At 41.5% G+C, this 17,792-nt stretch overlaps 1 protein-coding gene across 1 annotated transcript in view; it reads right to left on the bottom strand.

Moving 5' to 3' along the window:
• Positions 1-15,679, bottom strand: part of LOC115355365 (protein NLRC3-like) — an 18,057-nt gene extending 2,378 nt beyond the window's left edge. The window contains exons 1-6 of the mRNA XM_030046136.1: positions 15,632-15,679; positions 14,212-14,440; positions 12,205-13,984; positions 10,878-11,051; positions 1,279-1,452; positions 160-333 (exon numbers count right to left, since the gene is read on the bottom strand). Coding sequence (XP_029901996.1) covers positions 160-333; positions 1,279-1,452; positions 10,878-11,051; positions 12,205-13,984; positions 14,212-14,440 — 2,531 coding nt within the window. The 5' untranslated portion in view covers positions 15,632-15,679. The remainder of the gene's footprint in view (positions 1-159; positions 334-1,278; positions 1,453-10,877; positions 11,052-12,204; positions 13,985-14,211; positions 14,441-15,631) is intronic.
• Between the last annotated feature and the right edge of the window lie 2,113 nt (positions 15,680-17,792).

Here is a 17,792-nt window from a genome sequence, read left to right on the forward strand (position 1 = left end):
AAACATGAGCATTTAATAACTTTCCTCATAGAAACTTTAGCGGAAACATCACTCATATCCAGCATGAAACCTTCAACATTAAACATGACTCAGCTTCTCAGCATGACTGAGAAAACGCCTCTCAGGCCTCTAGAAGACAGTGTGTGTGTCTTTCCACACCTGAGAGCCTCCAGGCTCCAGGTTGGATCCTCCAGTCCAGCAGAGAGCAGCTTCTCTCCTGAGGCTCCTGGATGATTGTAGCTCAGGTCCAGCTCTCTCAGATGGGAGGGGTTGGAGCTCAGAGCTGAGGCCAGAGCAGCACAGCCTTTCTGTGTGAGCAGACAGCCTGACAGCCTGGAGACACACACACACACACACACACACACACACACACACACACACACACACACACACACACACACACAGACACACACAGTGCGTTTTAATAGAGTCTCTAGTCTCTGAGGGTAAACTCTCCTTTAAGATGAGGTTTATGTTGGGATTGACGCTCTAAAATTAGATATGAAAATGAACTCAAATGCTTGTAAAACTAGTCCAGTGATCTGCTCTGTAATTTCATTTGAACTGATTTCATTTCTGATCCACAACTGTGGAGCGTTTTCCCAGACACGGATTACGCCCAGTCGCAGATTAAAATGCACTTTAAAATGGAATAACTCCAATCTGAAATAGTTGTAGATTAACCTTAATCTGGATTTAAATGATCTGATTTCCAGGCTGAAGGTTAGTGTTAGTCCAGAGGTAAATGAAGGTTTAAATGAAACGTCCAAGGCAGCAGGTTGAACTCCAGATTTGTAGTTTTTTGTTTGTCAGAGGAGAAACAGCGTCCTTCCCCTGTCTCTCCTCCAGCTCCACACAGTTCTGGGCTTTTCTAGATCCAGGATTTATGAGCATCATTACGTTTTCAAATGAACCCTTTGACAAAATTAGCTTGACATCTTTCCAAATCATGCAGGAAATGAGCAGGAAACCACAGGAAAAGAACAACAAAATTAAAAATTACCATTCAAAACAGTATAAATTACCCCCAAAATATGTCAAAGGTGGTGCCCAAACCAAGAAAAACCCTTTGGAGGAAACTGCTCCTGGAAGTCCTTTCTGGTTTTTTATGTCTTAACAACAGAGGCAGTGACGAGAGGAAATAATGAAATATCCTCAATCAGTGCTAAATGTTGGCATCATGGCTGCTGTGAAAGGCTGAATAGCTTTATTGACAGTAGAAGCTTCATGTAAATCAGGAACTAAATTTTCATGTTGGACAGGTTGATCAGCACTGACCTGAGAGCCTTCAGTCTACAGTTTGGACTCTCCAGTCCAGCAGAGAGACGCTTCACTCCTGAATCCTGCAGGTCATTGTTGCTCAGGTCCAGCTCTCTCAGACTGGAGGACTGGGAGCTGAGAACTGAGGCCAGAGCCTCACAGCTTCTCTCTGACAGATTACAGCCACTCAGCCTGGATGAAGATGCACAGATATCAAAACATTATTTTATGGTCTTCTTATGGTCTTATACTTAAATGTGAATCCTATTTTTTGTTCGGCCCTGCTTCTATAGAAGAAGTTTGAGCTTCACTTGAAGGTGGGATGTTGTTGAGGTCAAAATGTCAAACTTTGGTCACATGAGACACTTCAGCTGCAGTGTACCACATGAGAGAAGTCCAGTCTCTGTATACAGGCTGCTGGACATTCACACATTCATTCATTAAATGTCCTGTTGACGCCTTTATCTGCACTCTGCATTCACCTCTGACATCTCAACATTTTGCAAAACATCTCAACATTAATATAGACACATATTTTCTGTTATTCTAAAACGTGGGAAAAGAAAGCCGTGCACAAGAATAGCCAAGACACACCCCCCTCCACACACACACACACACACACACACACACCTTAACTCAAACATCAAAATGACCCCAGTAAATTTTAAATGATGTATATAAACACATCTACTAGGTTATTGCTTAAAGCAGATAATTAGTTGTAATTAGTTGGATTTAAAGTGAGCAGGGCTAGATGGCACTATGGCTTTGTGTGTTAGGTTAATTTTTTCCTTTCTGTCTGTCTTTCCCAGCACATCTCAGCAGCGGATGGACAGCTTTGTCCGGACTGCAGCGCGCTGCACTGTTGAAGAAGACTGAGAGCATTTTAAACATGCTAATAACAGATATGTGCCCACTCTCCATGGTGGAAGGCTTTCCAAACATGATTTCTACATTCAATCCTAAATATAACCAACCATCTAGAACGCACTTCACTGGCTTGATGGAGAAAAAATATGACCAAATCGTAGAGAAACTGAAGATTTCTCTAAAGGAGGGAGAGCGTGTTGCCCTTACAGCAGACATTTGGACTAGTGTGGCCACAGAAGCACATCTGGGAGTGACATGTCACTTTTTAGGGGGAAGAGATGAAGTCCCTCACACTTACAAAAATGCCTTTGGAAAAAAGGCACACGGCTGTAAACACTGCCAAGGGGCTTGAGGAGGCTACAACCAAATTTCAAACTCAATCTGAAACACACACTGAATTTGGTTGTTCAAAACACACTAAAAAACAACAACACAGTCAGAACACATTAATCCGATAACCGTTACATCGGCCGATTAGATTTTTACATTTTTCAATTTAAAAAAAAAAAGACAAAATACCTGCTTTGGATGGCTTACATATAGTTCTAAACACTTGTTACAAAGATATTAATTGAAGGGAGAACATTTTACTATTTTCAAATACTTTTATTATCAGAAATTGTGTGGAACAAGCAGAATGTGAACAATTTGAACATAAAACAAATCAAAAATATGATGTGCAGAAAGGCAGCATCATCATGTCATCATGTGTAGCTTTAAGGTGCTGCCATAGGTTGGTTGTGTTTTTTGCTTTTTGCTTGCTTGATCCCTGATTTACAGAAGCTGCACAAATATTACAGACTGCTTCACCAGTGACATCCTTGGTGAAGTAGTCCCACACCGTACTGCATCCACCTTCTTTTGCCATCTGTAAAAAAAACAAAACAGTAAGACATAATACACATTAGTTAAAAATAACGTTACAAATCTTGTCTAGTTACGTGAGCCATTTTGAAAGTCAGACATTAAGCATTTGTCTTACTTGTGTTCACATGAATATGGCGTGTACACTCCTGGCCACTTCATTAGACTAAACCTATTACTTTTAAAATGTTGTTGACTGTAAGTAAGCAGATAATTCTTCTTTATGGTTATTATTGAGGTGGTAGTGGGTGTGAGGAGCATCATGTTATTGAGGTGTCTGATATTTTGTCAAAACCACTTACATGCACCAGAGGGTCAAAATACTCTGAACACGTCAACATACTGCTCTGCACACCAGCAGCAACACTCACTATCATCTCAGTAAACATAAAGACGTCTCTGACAGTGTCAACATTTACAAAGTAAGACATTTATTAAAGTAGAATTCATCGTAGGGCTGTCATTGGTGTGCATTACATTGCACAGTGTCTACTGAAGTGGTCAGTGAGTGTAATAAATTACAAATTATTAATAAATTATTATCTGTAGACCTACAGATTCTTGAGAGTCGGGACAAAACATGTCCCACATAGAAAAGTCTTATTTATATCAAAAATAAAGAAATTAATAATGATTGACATACTCACAAAGTTAGATCTAAAGGAATTGTGAATACTGATGTTATGTTTTAGCATAGATAATTACTTTTTTGGGGGATATTTGTTTAAATGTATGACCAGTGGTTAGACGGCCCATGTTATTTCTCTTGTCCTCAGCAAGAGGTCACAATATTCACCAGCCCCAAAAAACTTTAAAAACCTCTACAATTGTGAAAACATTTATATCAAATCAAAGATAAGGGTTATAAATGTATAAAACAATGCATGCCATGAACATCTAAAAATATTTTCCATAGAAATCTGGCTATCAAAGTTGTGTCCCCTGTTTCCGTCAACTCCGTCAGATTTTTTCATAAACCTCATTAAATCAGGAAATAGCATGGTCAGCTTTATCCCTGAGGATCCCTTTTCATTCTCCTGGCTGTGGTTAATGTATCAATACCACACATGGTCTGGTAAGTTTGACATTTTTTGATATTTTAGATGAACAATGTCAATTTTCCTATGGTCACAGCTGGAGCATGTCAACACCATCTCTCCGTTGATGATGATACTTTTTTTAAACCATAGTGGATTCAATGAAAGTATTTTACTGAGATTATGGAGGCAGCTAGCAATAGCCAAAAAACTAGCTAGATAGCTGCAGTGATTTTTTCTGCAGAGGGAAAAAACATGCCATTTCGTCAACTCCGTCAGAGTCAACTCCGTCAGGTTTTATGTCTGACGGAGTTGACATGTAAGCTGACAAATCCACCAATAACCGCTTAATGTGCTAATATTATACTATTTTCAAACAAAGTAAAGGAATAGAATGTTATTTTAGGGTTTTATCTGCACATTAATGTACATATATAGCATGCAATTACATTATTTTACAGTATACTTAGAGGAATTGGAGGACATTTTCTGTCCCACCCATGAAAATTTAAATAATCCTTGCACAAAATACTACAACAAGCACTTGTTTTGTATATTATACTTTTCCTGAGACAAAATGTAAATATAATTATAGAAAAATGGTTTCAAAATATGATTCAAAATACCAAATAGGTCTCTAACACCCCCTATATGGCATTTTTCTCTTGTCCCACCTTCATGGTGACCAGGTTACATATGAAATATAATGGTTAAAAAAAAGTTATAAATCTACATTTTTTTTGGCATGATTTTGTTGATATGTGTCTCTTGAAATTGTTTAAAAAAAATTTAGTGAATCATAAACTTATTTTAAAAAATAATAATTATTCACTTAAACTGTCCCACAACATGCGCACAACCCTGTTACCAAAACCTATTTAGCCTGCAGAAGAAGAACAAAAACAGTGAGTCAGATGACTCAGCAGAAATTACATCATCAAGGCATTTGCTAATGCCATTTGTAGACCAAAGGTCGTTCTCTCTTCTATTTCTCATATTATTCCAATCTTTTCAGCCTTAAGTGCGTCACTCTAACCACCGCAACCCTGTTACTCATATTTTCAGAAAAAGACAAATACATTTTAAAGTAAGCTTGTCCTCGACCAGCTAGCATAGCAGCTAGCATAGCTAGCATCTATTCCTGGGAAAAAGCTTGAACATTAGCACTGATTTGCAACCCAAGACACTTTTACATACTAAATGTGTCTTCTGATCACATCACTTAGAGATTATGCGCAAAATAAATGAACATTGTCTTCCGGTAAAGTGCCCCTTTAAGTCTGCTGAAAAGCAGAGGTGCTACCGTGCCAGGCGTGATGCTGATGAACAGAAGAGACAGCAGTACTTAGAAACTTCCTTATTTTTTATCTTTCTCACTCATGCTGTTCACCCTGTTAGCATATAATTTCTATTAAAAAATCTTAAATGATTTTCTCAGCACATGAGGGGTTTAACCTGTTCTCATTTTAATAGTTTGAATGATTACATGCATAATTTATTTGAGCAAATATTTGAAAATGAAATTAGAAAAAACAAAGCCTGATTATTAAAAGGTTGGACAAGATACATTTCACAAATTCCTTAAATTAATATAATTCAAGATTTATCTTAAATTAAATGAGTATTCAGTGTGAATGTGACTTTTTCAGTCAATAATATAAGGATTTCGTTTTGGTTCCTGAGTAGCGGTAACATGGTTGCACCAATCAATTGCAGCATCACCTATGGCTGATTGTTATATGGGCTTAATTACATTTCTTCGCTTATTTTTTTAATAGTTGGAAACGGTGCAATTTGTTATAGTGTGAAATGGTGTATTTACAGTTTGTTTATTTCAGTTGAATTGTATGAATTGTTCATTAATCAGAAATGCAAATACAATTTTGTCAACTCCGTCAGTTTCCTGTCAACACCGTCAGATCTTCATCAGCACTGTCAGATGCATGTTTTTGTAATTTTTGGGGAAAAAAACTAATTCTTTCTTCAGTTTTTGTTGTTTAAGTAATAAAGGATCATCAGATCTACATCCTCTTGTGTCTTATTCACTTAAGGATTTTTTTTCTATAGTGGCAAAATAAAAGATAAAGTTTGAAAATACAAATTTTTAGAAATCTGTGTATTCATAACAGTGTGAAATTAAGCCTTAAGTTTATATATTATATTTTATTGCATATCAGAGTAACTAAACACCATTACAACATACCTAAGAACTTAAGATTCTTGTTGGGATATTATAATTATATAATTATATACTTTTAGTGTGTCTGACGGAGTTGACACAAATCAAGTTTTTGAGGTAAACATGTGACTTTGTTAAAAATGTTTTTTAACCTCCAGCCTGCACCTTTACATGGTTAAATAGCACAGATCTTTATCTACATGAATATATAACACTAATCAATATAGTGTAAATTTTCAAAAAAAGTTTTTCAGAAAGTGTTTTGTCTCGACTCTCAAGAATCAGTGTAGGTAGGTGGATAAACAGCGTCATAAAAGTCTCTGGTAAAACATGATTTGAAATGCGCCTCTCTGATTTCCTCTAAACGTGCGTTCACATTTTCTTTCCTCCATGAAGTTAGAACTTGGACCAGAAACGCTTTTTTCCTCCTCAACGCCACAAGTTAAAAAACACAGTGGGTGCTCTGCTGTAAATGAATGCAGCCCACAGGGTTTCTGCACGACGACGACGCCTTATCCTAATGTGCTCCGGCCTGATCCAGTCTGCTAGCAAAGTGCTTAGCAAGGTCATATTGAAGCTAGGTCATCCTAACTTTAGCTTGATAACATATCAGTCAAGCGTGACAAACACAACGAGGCTCGCCATGGGGAATAGGAAACTTACTGAGTTACTGTTTAATTCACAAACTAGTTATAAACTTACCATTGAGGCAAACCGCTCGGCTCAGTAAATGCGCTGTGGGCTCTTCAGGCTTCTCACTGCCTCCCTCTGCTGTTTCACTGTTGAGCGGGACGTGAAAGGAGTCGGAGCGCCCTCTACTGGATACGTAACGCAAGGACATTACTTCTAAGAAAACACCATATTCCCTGCATTTTACTAGTGGAAAAATAAGTGTTACAGTTTTTTTTAAATCGCTTTTTCCAGTATAAAGGAACTGGGGTCCACTTTGTCGTCATCTTCACCTCCAAACCACAGCAGAAGTTTTCTTTTGCAAATGTGTTCATACCTTTTCATTGGATTCACACATTTTTCAGGCTCTTTTGCACAACACTTCTCACATGTCATTTACACGGTCCTGACTCCAATGACTTCACTGTGGTAGTCAAAAGCAAAACATCTGCTCACAGCTGATAGAAATGACCTGTATCACTGTGAAATCACTAGTGCACCTGCATCACTGCCCTTTCCACCAATCACCATTCACCAATCAATCAGGATGCACCTACAAAAAAAGGGGCCTATAAATTGTATTCTGTATTTTTTTTTTAACTCCTTTGAGTTTTTCTGTGTAATACTGTATGTGAATTACAGTATTTCAGTTTTTGCCATCAATACAGTAAAATTTCACTTCAAAGTCTTTCTGAGTTTGGATGCAGTTCTTTACTGTAAGTTCACATTTGAATGTGTAGCTCACAGGAGAACCTTGTTCAAACTGGCAGCTGTATTTTGTATTCTGTTGTCAGCTGTGTTACAGTACAGTAGAGCTGACTGAAGGAATCTACTCATTTGGGCAGAAGTTGAGTTGTTTGAGGGAAATATTGGCTTTCGCTACTTGCTTTACAATATGTGACGATGTAAAGTGTCAAAAATATGACTGCAATACACACAGGAAAAAAGTAAGGTTGAACCTGCTCAGACTAAAAAGGGTATGTTGCATTTTGGTGATGAGTATGAAGTGAGAGAGTGGCTGGATTATGTCGCTTGACTGCAAGCTGTACTGGGTAGTGACAAAATGTGATTTTGCTGCATGTCTGAAATGTTTTGTCATGGTAAGAGCCTTTTGCAAACAAAATGTGTTATTTTGGGAAGTGCGCCTCTCATTAGGCCGATGTATTTACTGTTTTGATACCAGGGTTTCTGAGTTGACAGAGGAGGTAAAGTGATTGAAAAAAAAACTGTAACATCGGCGTCAATCGGCCAACTTTTGGCCAGAACAGTGGACCCTCAGTGAGGAACTGATTCAGATTCTGGAGCCATTTGAAGCAGCAACAGTGTTTGTGAGTGGGGAGAAATACGTCACAGTCTCTGCTCTTCCTCAGCTCGTTCAAAACCTGAAAAAGTCAACAGACGATTCAGCATTTGAAACAGCTGCAATGAAGACATTACAGACAGATGTGATCCAACAGATCACAGAGAGGTGGAATGACCTGTTTGTATTTTCACCTGAAGATCCTAACACCACCCTGCTGGCTGCTGCAGTGGATCCCAGGTTCAGAAAACTCAGATTCTTCCAGTGCACAAGACAGTGAAGACAGCACCAGCCTAATGGAAGGCTGCCCATCAGCACACACTAAGGCCAAGGATGGATCAGTCCACAGTTTTCTTGGATCATCATCAGAGTCCAATTCAAGTGATGAAGAGGATGAGGATGCACAGAGCCCGGTGATACAGAGGGACATCTTACAGTACTTTGGTGAACATCCTCTCTCCAAGAAGGATAATCCCCTGTCATGGTGGAAAGTGAATGCCCCACGGTGTCCAACCTTGGCAGGGCTGGCAAAGTCCTTTCTGAGCGTCCCAGCCCCCACCACGCCCTCAGAGCGTTTGTTCTCCTCCACGCCCTCAGAGGGTTTGTTCTCCTCCACGCCCTCAGAGCGTTTGTTCTCCTCCACGCCCTCAGAGCGTTTGTTCTCCTCCACGCCCTCAGAGCGTTTGTTCTCCTCCACGCCCTCAGAGCGTTTGTTCTCCTCCACGCCCTCAGAGGGTTTGTTCTCCTCCACGCCCTCAGAGCGTTTGTTCTCCTCCACGCCCTCAGAGCGTTTGTTCTCCTCCACGCCCTCAGAGGGTTTGTTCTCCTCCACGCCCTCAGAGCGTTTGTTCTCCTCCACGCCCTCAGAGCGTTTGTTCTCCTCCACGCCCTCAGAGGGTTTGTTCTCCTCCACGCCCTCAGAGCGTTTGTTCTCCTCCACGCCCTCAGAGCGTTTGTTCTCCTCCACGCCCTCAGAGCGTTTGTTCTCCTCCACGCCCTCAGAGCGTTTGTTCTCGGCTGCTGGGAACATGGCATCTGAGTGGAGGGCAAAGCCTCAGTGCTGAACATGTGGAGATGCTGACATTTCTTCACTGCAGTCAGCACTTAAAGGCTTGTACATGCTTTCTCTCTCTCTCTCTCTCTCTCTCTCTCTCTCTCACTCACTCTCTTACACACACACACACACACACACTCTCTCTTACACACACACTCTCTCTCACACACACACACACACTCTCTCTCTCACACACACACACACACACACACACACACACACACACACACACACAGGGCTCTAGTTTCGCAGACCTGGCGAGGCGGGGGCGTAGCGCAGATGCGCTTCGCCAACTGGGTGTGGCCAGGCAGATTCTCCAAGTTTGGCACACCGTTCTCGGTGGCGCAAGTACTCCGCCGTCCCTCCTACCGGCGGAGGGGAGGAGAGAAGGCGTGGAGTGGGTTTGACACAGCTGATTCACATTTAACCAATAAAATGAGCCCCTGTCCTTGCCTTTAAAATGCGCTGCGCGAAGACGTAATGAAAGTTTACACAACTGACATGGAGGTCTACTGCCGCAGGCGGAGTGGAGCTCAGGAGACAGGCGTGGAGCGGAGACCGGCGAGCTGTGCGGACACGTCACCAAAACCTCACAGGCAGGCTTCCGGGATGTCAGACACATGAACGATGCAATAAATACCGAAAAAAACACTATTCAATGCTACGATCACAATCAGCACATACATATATCTCCATATCAACTGTCCCGTCACAGCTGATGTCAGATCAAAGGAGATTGGCACCGTTTGTGCTGATTGTGAGGTTTTGGTGATGTACGCCAGCCAGCCAAACTTCCACTGTGCCGGCTCCGCTTCGCCTTGCGCTGAAAGTAGACGTGGTTTCAGATGGCGAGCTTTTGGCGCACCTCGGCGAAGCCTTTTGGCACAAAACTGTCACTGCGCCAAGCCGAATCTGTCTGCACCTCCCCCCGCTGCGCTGCCACTCCCATCTCGGCGAACCTCGGTCTGCGAAATTTGGACACTGTCCGCCTCTCGCGTATCGCCGGTCGAAACTAGCTCTGCGCGTGGTTCGCCTCACTGCGCCACCCTGCGCTGCGCCGGGAAACTAGAGCCCACAGTGTGTCCCTTGACTATCTTATATAGGAGATGTTCTATCTAAATCCAATGTCTGAGTTGGATCTTAAAATGGATACTTTTGTTAGTTTTTACTCCATTTTTTGTTAAAAAACCTTTTGTTTTATTTATTCATCATTTTTTATTTGAAAGAATTATTCCTGAAGAGGAAAGGGCAACGTTAAGGCCAAACAGGCTTCACTTGGAGCTTACTTGTTGTATTTTTGTTATTTATTCTTCATTCAAATGTTCATGTGTTTTTACTAAAATGGAAACGGTCAAGCCCAAAACTTCATAATTTGTAATATTGTTGATTATCCTTCATTCTGTACTCAAAAGAGTAATTACAAATAGTAAAAAGTAAATTATAAAAAGTAAATATTCGGTTGAATACTCGACTTCAAAAAGAATCGATAGCTGCAGCTCTAGTTGGCTGCAATGTGAAATGTGTGTAAATTGTAGAAAATGGACCAAATATTTAAAATCACTGGTATAGTGCTTTAACAAAATGTCTCTTAAATTTGGTTGTTGAACTTGCAGGGTCACCCTTTACATGCTCACTGATACTGACCTGAGAGTCTCCAGTCTACAGTTTGGACTCTCCAGTCCAGCAGAGAGACGCTTCACTCCTGAATCCTGCAGGTGGTTGTTGCTCAGGTCCAGCTCTCTCAGACTGGAGGACTGGGAGCTGAGAACTGAGGCCAGAGCCTCACAGCTTCTCTCTGACAGATTACAGCCACTCAGCCTGGATGAAGATGCACAGATGTTAAAACACAATTATTATACTTTAATGTGACTGATGTTTTGAAAGGCCAGCCAGGTTTTATTTAACTCTCCAGGCTGGGGATTGAATATGGGACCAGAGCGTGGTGATGCAGTGGCAGTTCACAAAAAAAAAAAGCAGTTCTGCCATTTTTGAAGCAAAGAGACTGGAAAGAGCATTGATAATGAATCTCAAACAAACGTGTTGCTGTGCATCCTTCAAAACATTTCTCCAGCTTCTCTTTGCTGCTCAAAAGCACCTTGTTAGCTGGTTTATATTTACTTCATTCATTCTGGAGAAGACTAGTCCCAGTGAACCTCAATACAGTGAAGGAGTTTATGGACCAAACAAAACTTATTACATTCAGACAGACCAGCAAATACGACTGTAAGGGTAAGAATCAGTACAATCACTTTAAAAGCAGATGTGACAAATAGCCTGTTGGAAGACCATCATTGGATTAACAGACCAGTAAAAGAAAGTTAAAATCCACTGTAAAAGTGTCAGATATTGCAGGGCCTTTACAACCAGTGTAAAATTAGCCCCTGTTTTAGTCCTGCTCAGCAGCTGAGCCAAGCCTTATTCAAACCCACAGAACTTTATTTCAGATTCTAGCAGAGATCCCAAAGATACCAAATATGTCTTCCTGGATTACAGGGAAATGTGTATGAAATGATAAACAAAATATCTACATATTCTCTATTTTGTGTGATAGTGTAGTCATGAAACAATGTCATCTTGGCTTTGAATAATTCACGTAATATAAGTGTAGCTTCAATGAAGCGCTGCAACCAGCAGATACAGAATGTTGTTGTGAAACTGTCACATGATACACAAAAATGTTTTCTCCAGTTTTGAATTTGCTTGGATAGAAATTTAATACAAAAGCAAATGTTGAGGGCCTCAGCTACCATACTTTGTTCTGCAAATGATAAAAGTGTGTATTAGCTTGTCTCTATGTTAGTGTGACAGAAAGGCAAAACTCTGACAGTGTTCTCAGGATGATAAAATGCATTATTGGTACCGTTCCTGCTGTGAGGCTCAAAGTCAGATAAACAATGACTTTAGAAATGCTTCTATTTTGCTTTCTGTGAAAATGTTGACATTTGATTTACAGAGTTATCTGGACACTTACAGACATGTTTTGGAGACTTCAACCACTGGCAGCAGTTTCATAAGAGCCTCCTCGGAAGCAGAGTACTTCTTCAGGTCAAACACATCCAGTTTTCCTTCTGATGACAGCAACATGAAGACCAGAGCTGACCACTGAGCAGGAGAGAGTTTGTCTGCGGAGAGACGTCCTGAACTCAGGTGCTGTTGGATCTCCTCCACTAGAGAATTGTCATTCAGCTCATTCAGACAGTAGAACAGGTTGATGCTTCTCTCTGGAGAGGGATTCTCTTTGATCTTCTTCTTGATGTACTGGACTGTTTCCTGGTTGGTCTGTGAGCTACTTCCTGTCTGTGTCAGCAGGCCTCGTAGGCGAGTCTGATTGGTCTGCAGTGAAAGACCCAGGAGGAAACGCAGAAACAAATCCAGGTGTCCATTTGGACTCTGTAAGGCCTTGTCCACAGCACTCTGGAGGAGTTCTTCTATATTTCTTGATGTCATGGGCGATGGGGAGGTTTGCTGTTTTTCTGTCAGCAGATTCACACCAGAGTTGGTGAAGGTCAGAAAGACATGAACAGCAGCCAGAAACTCCTGAATGCTCAGATGGACGAAGCAGAAAACCTTGTCCTGGTGCAGCCCACGCTCCACTTTAAAGATCTGTGTGAACACTCCTGAGTACACTGAGGCTGCTCTGATATCAAGGCCACACTCTGCCAGGTCTGCTTCATAGAAGATCAGGTTGCCTTTCTCCAGCTGCTCAAAAGCCAGTTTTCCCAGAGACAGGATCATCTCCCTGGTCTCTGGAGTCCAGTGTGGATCTGTCTCAGCTCTGCTGTGATACTTGACGTTCCCTTGTCTGGACTGAACCAGCTGGAAGTGGATGTACATCTCAGTCAGGGTCCTGGGCAGCTGTCCTCTCTCACTGGTTTTCAACACGTCCTCCAGAACTGTAGCAGTGATCCAGCAGAAGATTGGGATGTGGCACATGATGTGGACGCTTCGTGACGTCTTGATGTGGGAGATGATTCTGCTGGCCTGCTCCTCGTTTCTGAATCTCTTCCTGAAGTATTCCTCCTTCTGTGGGTCAGTGAAACCTCTCACCTCTGTCACCATGTCAACACACTCAGGAGGGATCTGATTGGCTGCTGCAGGTCGTGTGGTTATCCAGAGGCGAGCAGAGGAAAGCAGGTTCCCGGTGATGAGGTTTGTCAGCAGAATGTCCACTGAGGTGGACTCTGTAACATCAGTCAGGATCTGGTTGTTCTTGAAGTCCAGAGGAAGTCGACACTCATCCAGACCGTCAAAGATCAACACAACCTGGAACTGATCAAACTTTCTGATTCCTGCTTCTTTGGTCTCAGTAAAGAAGTAATGAAGAAGTTCCACAAAACTGAACTTTTTCTCTTTCAGCAGATTCAGCTCTCTGAAAGTGAATGGAAATGTGAAGTGTACATGCTGGTTGGCTTTGGCTTCAGCCCAGTCCAGAGTGAACTTCTGTGTTAAAACTGTTTTCCCAATGCCAGCCACTCCCTTTGTCATCAGTGTTCTGATTGGTCGATATCTTCCAGGTAAAGGTTTAAAGATGTCTTCAGATTTTATCAGTGTTTCTGCTCCTGCTGGTTTCCTGGATGCTGTTTCAATCTGTCTGACTTCATGTTCATCATTGACCTTTTGACTCTCTCCCTCTGTGATGTACAGCTCTGTGTAGATCTGGTTCAGAAGTGTTGAGTTTCCTGCTTTGGCAATCCCCTCAAACACACACTGAAACTTCTGCTTCAGATTAGATTTGAGGTTACATTGACAGACTGCAGGAGAGGTTTCTGAATGGAAAAAAGAAATGAAAGTGCATCAATAAGCAGATGTTTAAAAATGCCGACGACACTCAAATTTACAGCTCTAATACATCTAACTCACAAATTATAAAACTGTACTCATTAGACCCATGTTCATGAATTACTTTTTATCAAGATATCCTGTTCTCTGGTCTACCAACATGTAGTCCATCATGTTAAAACTGTTTAAAGTCTCTTACTGCTGTGCAAACGCTCAGCCAGGTCCTCCTGCTTCATTCTCCTCAGGAGGTGCAGTGTGATCTGCAGAAAAGCCTCTCTGATGCTGCTCCTCTGCTCTTCCTCCTCATCGTTCATCACCTTCTCATCCTCTCTCTGCCTCCCTAAGCATTCTGGGTCATCTGGATTCAGAATCCTCTGGATCCTTTTTAGCTCGTTCTTCACAAAAGTGACAGCGTTCTCCTCCAGCATCTGGAACAGAATAATATATTGTTATGTGCCAACGCTCTGCACACCCTGCGTTGGATTTGTTTTGTCTTCCTCCCCCTCGTCTTTCTTTATTCCTCTATCTGCCTCCTCAGGTTCTGTGTGGTCGACCAGTTGATCTGAAGCAGCTGTTCATGATCAGTTCAGACTACATGCTCATCTCTGTTCCTCATTCCTGGCCTCTCATGGTTGGTCTCCATCCTTGTCAATCATCATCAGACCTCCATCATCCTCCAGTCAGCTACGCCCCACTCTACTATATAAGCTCCACTGTGTCTCTCCTCTCTGTCTTTGCATCTCCTTGTTTGACTTGCTGAAAGCTTTGTTACTTCAGGCTTAGACCTTTGTTTAGTCTGGGTCCTTGTATTTAAAGTAGCCTGTTCTATTATTTGTTGTTGTTGTTGTTGTGGGAACGAACTTTGTATGTCTGGAGTATCCTGTACATTTGCACACACAAGTTTTTTTTTCTTTGTAAGAGACACTAGGGAAGAGGAGTTTGCCATCCACTGTATTTATGTGTGGAGGACAGAGTAGTTAGCTTTATGTTTTATTTAATTTGCAGGGAAACTAACTCAAGATTTGGTTCTGTGTTATTCTGCTCTTTGATTTGACAAATCCTCTGGTCCTTTACTCCTATTTTCTTTTGTTTACCCAAAGACTGTGTCTCTTGATTTTGTTGAGTGTATAACTTACACATATCATTAATCGCAAAAAACTATTGATTTTTGTACACTGGGCACTGTATAATTTTAAAAACACAAACAGGGGGCGGCCCGGTGGGTCACTGGATGACAGCACACACCACTTGTTAAGGCTGAGTCCTGATTACTGTGTCCTGGCCCTCAGACCCCTTGCTTCATGTTGTAAATTTTAAAAAAGCCACTATCACTACACTGTGTACCTCCAATTAGAATATACAGTCACCTTCACTGTTCACCCTGTGGTTATTCTTATATCTGAGTGAAATGTTTGCGCTGCCTCCCCTTTAATTCACCTGACTCCACCTGAAGACATAACAATATGAATTAGACTTTCCTTATAAAACTGTGGAGCACAAACCTCAAATCCATCTTACAGAAACGAAAACCCCACTGAGACCACAAGTTAGGACGAGAATTGTTGTTTTACATCAAATTTACAGCTGAAAGTAAAATGTGTTGCTGTGCATTTACACACCTTAAATATGGAGTCCAGGTCTGTTTGATGCTCCGGGGCTGGCTGACCACTGGGGGACCACTGCTGGTGGACTCTGTAGAGAAAACACACACACACACACACACACACACACACACACACACACACACACACACACTGTAAATGCAGCTCTGTTCATTGGAAGTGAAGGAGCTCAATCAACAGATCAGTTCTCTCATCATCACCTCTTCTTCTGCTCAGTAGAGCTGGATAACAACAAATTGTTTTAATTTTACCTTTGCTGAGTGGAGCGGTGTCCATCTTTGAACTTCATAGGAAGATCCATAGACCGGTCACTCTTCATGGACACACAGCTGGGTACAGGGGAGGCTGGTCTCTCCTGATTGATCCTGCTGAAAACAAAACATGAACCAAAGAGGGGCAGTGGGGTCCAAATTAGAGTAGAAATTCCAATCCAAAGAATATTTTGGAAATTCAGTGAAGAGTGGATGTGTTCAGATGTCAGACATTGTGCTTTTACTGTGAAACTCCCAGAGGCAGATTAACAAAAGTCTGGTTGCACTGAACTCCTGGGTGTGAATGTGTCACTGCATGATTTTTAAACAGGACAGGCCTCAAACCCTCTATGGAGAAACAGGCCCTTTATTTCTAATGCAGATGTCTCACTGTGCCTGCAGGTGGCGCTAGAGGACAAGGTCATGGGGTCATCAAAATGGACTGGTTTCATACTCAACCTGAATGTTGTCAATAAAATTCAAGGCATTCCAAAAAAAAAAAAAAGTAAGATGTTCAAAATTGATTTAAATATCAGCCAACTTACTCAGTGTCAGAGGAGTTCTTTTCATCTTTAAAACTGATTCCAGCTTTCTTAGACGGGTCTCTCACACGCAGGGCCCACTCTCGCCTTAGGCGGTTTATGTGGTCGCCTAGGGTGTCCTCTGCTGGAGGGGGACCGCCAGCAGAGGACACCCTTGGGAAAAAAACTATATATATATATACACTACTCACAAAAAGTTAGGGATATTTGGCTTTTGGGTGAAATTTATGGAAAATATAAAAAGTTCACGCTACAGTGATATTATATCATGAAAGTAGGGCATTTAAGTAGAAGCATGCACTGGTGATTTCCTCATCTCAAACAATTTCTTGAAACAAAAGCCAACAACAGTGGTGGATATACCACAACAAAAAATGTCAGTGTCAATAACTTGTCATGTGCCCTTGAGCATCAATTACAGCTTGACAACGACGTCTCATGCTGTTCACAAGTCGACTTATTGTCTGCTGAGGCATGGCATCCCACTCTTCTTGAAGGGCGGCCCTCAGGACATTGAGGTTCTGGGGTACAGAGCTCCGAGCCTCTACACGGCCACTCAGCTGATCCCATAGGTTTTCTATGGGATTCAGGTCTGAGAAAGTGCAGGCCACTCCATCTGAGGTACCCCAGTCTCCAGCAGCCGTTCCCTAATGATACGACCTCGATGAGCTGGAGCATCAAACACCTGATGTGAATTTTGCCGTTAAACTCCTTGTTAGAGAACAGCAACTTGTGCAAAAAGTACTGAAACATTGAACAGTTGGACATGTGCATTCAAAAGTTTACAGAAGGTCACATTAAGTTCACCTGTAAAGGTTATAATGCATTTTAGGTTCATCCTGAAATTTCACCTGAAAGCCAAATATCCCTAACTTTTTGTGAGTAGTGTATATATAGCTGCTGTGCAGCAATGGTCAGGGCCGGGCCATTTTAGGCAATTCTGAGCAAGTGGAGAATAGGAAGGTGACATTCTAATGTGCATTTTGCGTCAGTTGAGGTTTGAACTCAGTTTCTGGCATGAAGGACAAGGCTTTATCTCACTGAGCTAATTGGCAAGTAGCATATTAGTATCAATTCATACAAGGCTTCACAAACTGACTAAGCCAGTAACATGATACAGTAGCAGCCACCTATGCATGGAAAGGCAGATTTCAAACCACTGTAAAAAAAAAAAAAAAAAAAAAAAAAAACTGTAAAAAATGTGTAAAAAGATGTAATCTTTGTGTAAACATAAAATTATGGTACCAAGTATTGTAAACTTAATACCATTAAAACTCTTTTTACATAAAACAGTGTATTGTATTTAAGATTGCGGTACACTCTTTTTTCTAACGTTAGCTAGCTCTCTTATTTTGACAGAAAACG

The sequence above is a fragment of the Myripristis murdjan genome, chromosome 23, assembly GCF_902150065.1.
Source record: "Myripristis murdjan chromosome 23, fMyrMur1.1, whole genome shotgun sequence".
NCBI classification, from domain to species: Eukaryota; Metazoa; Chordata; class Actinopteri; order Holocentriformes; family Holocentridae; genus Myripristis; species Myripristis murdjan.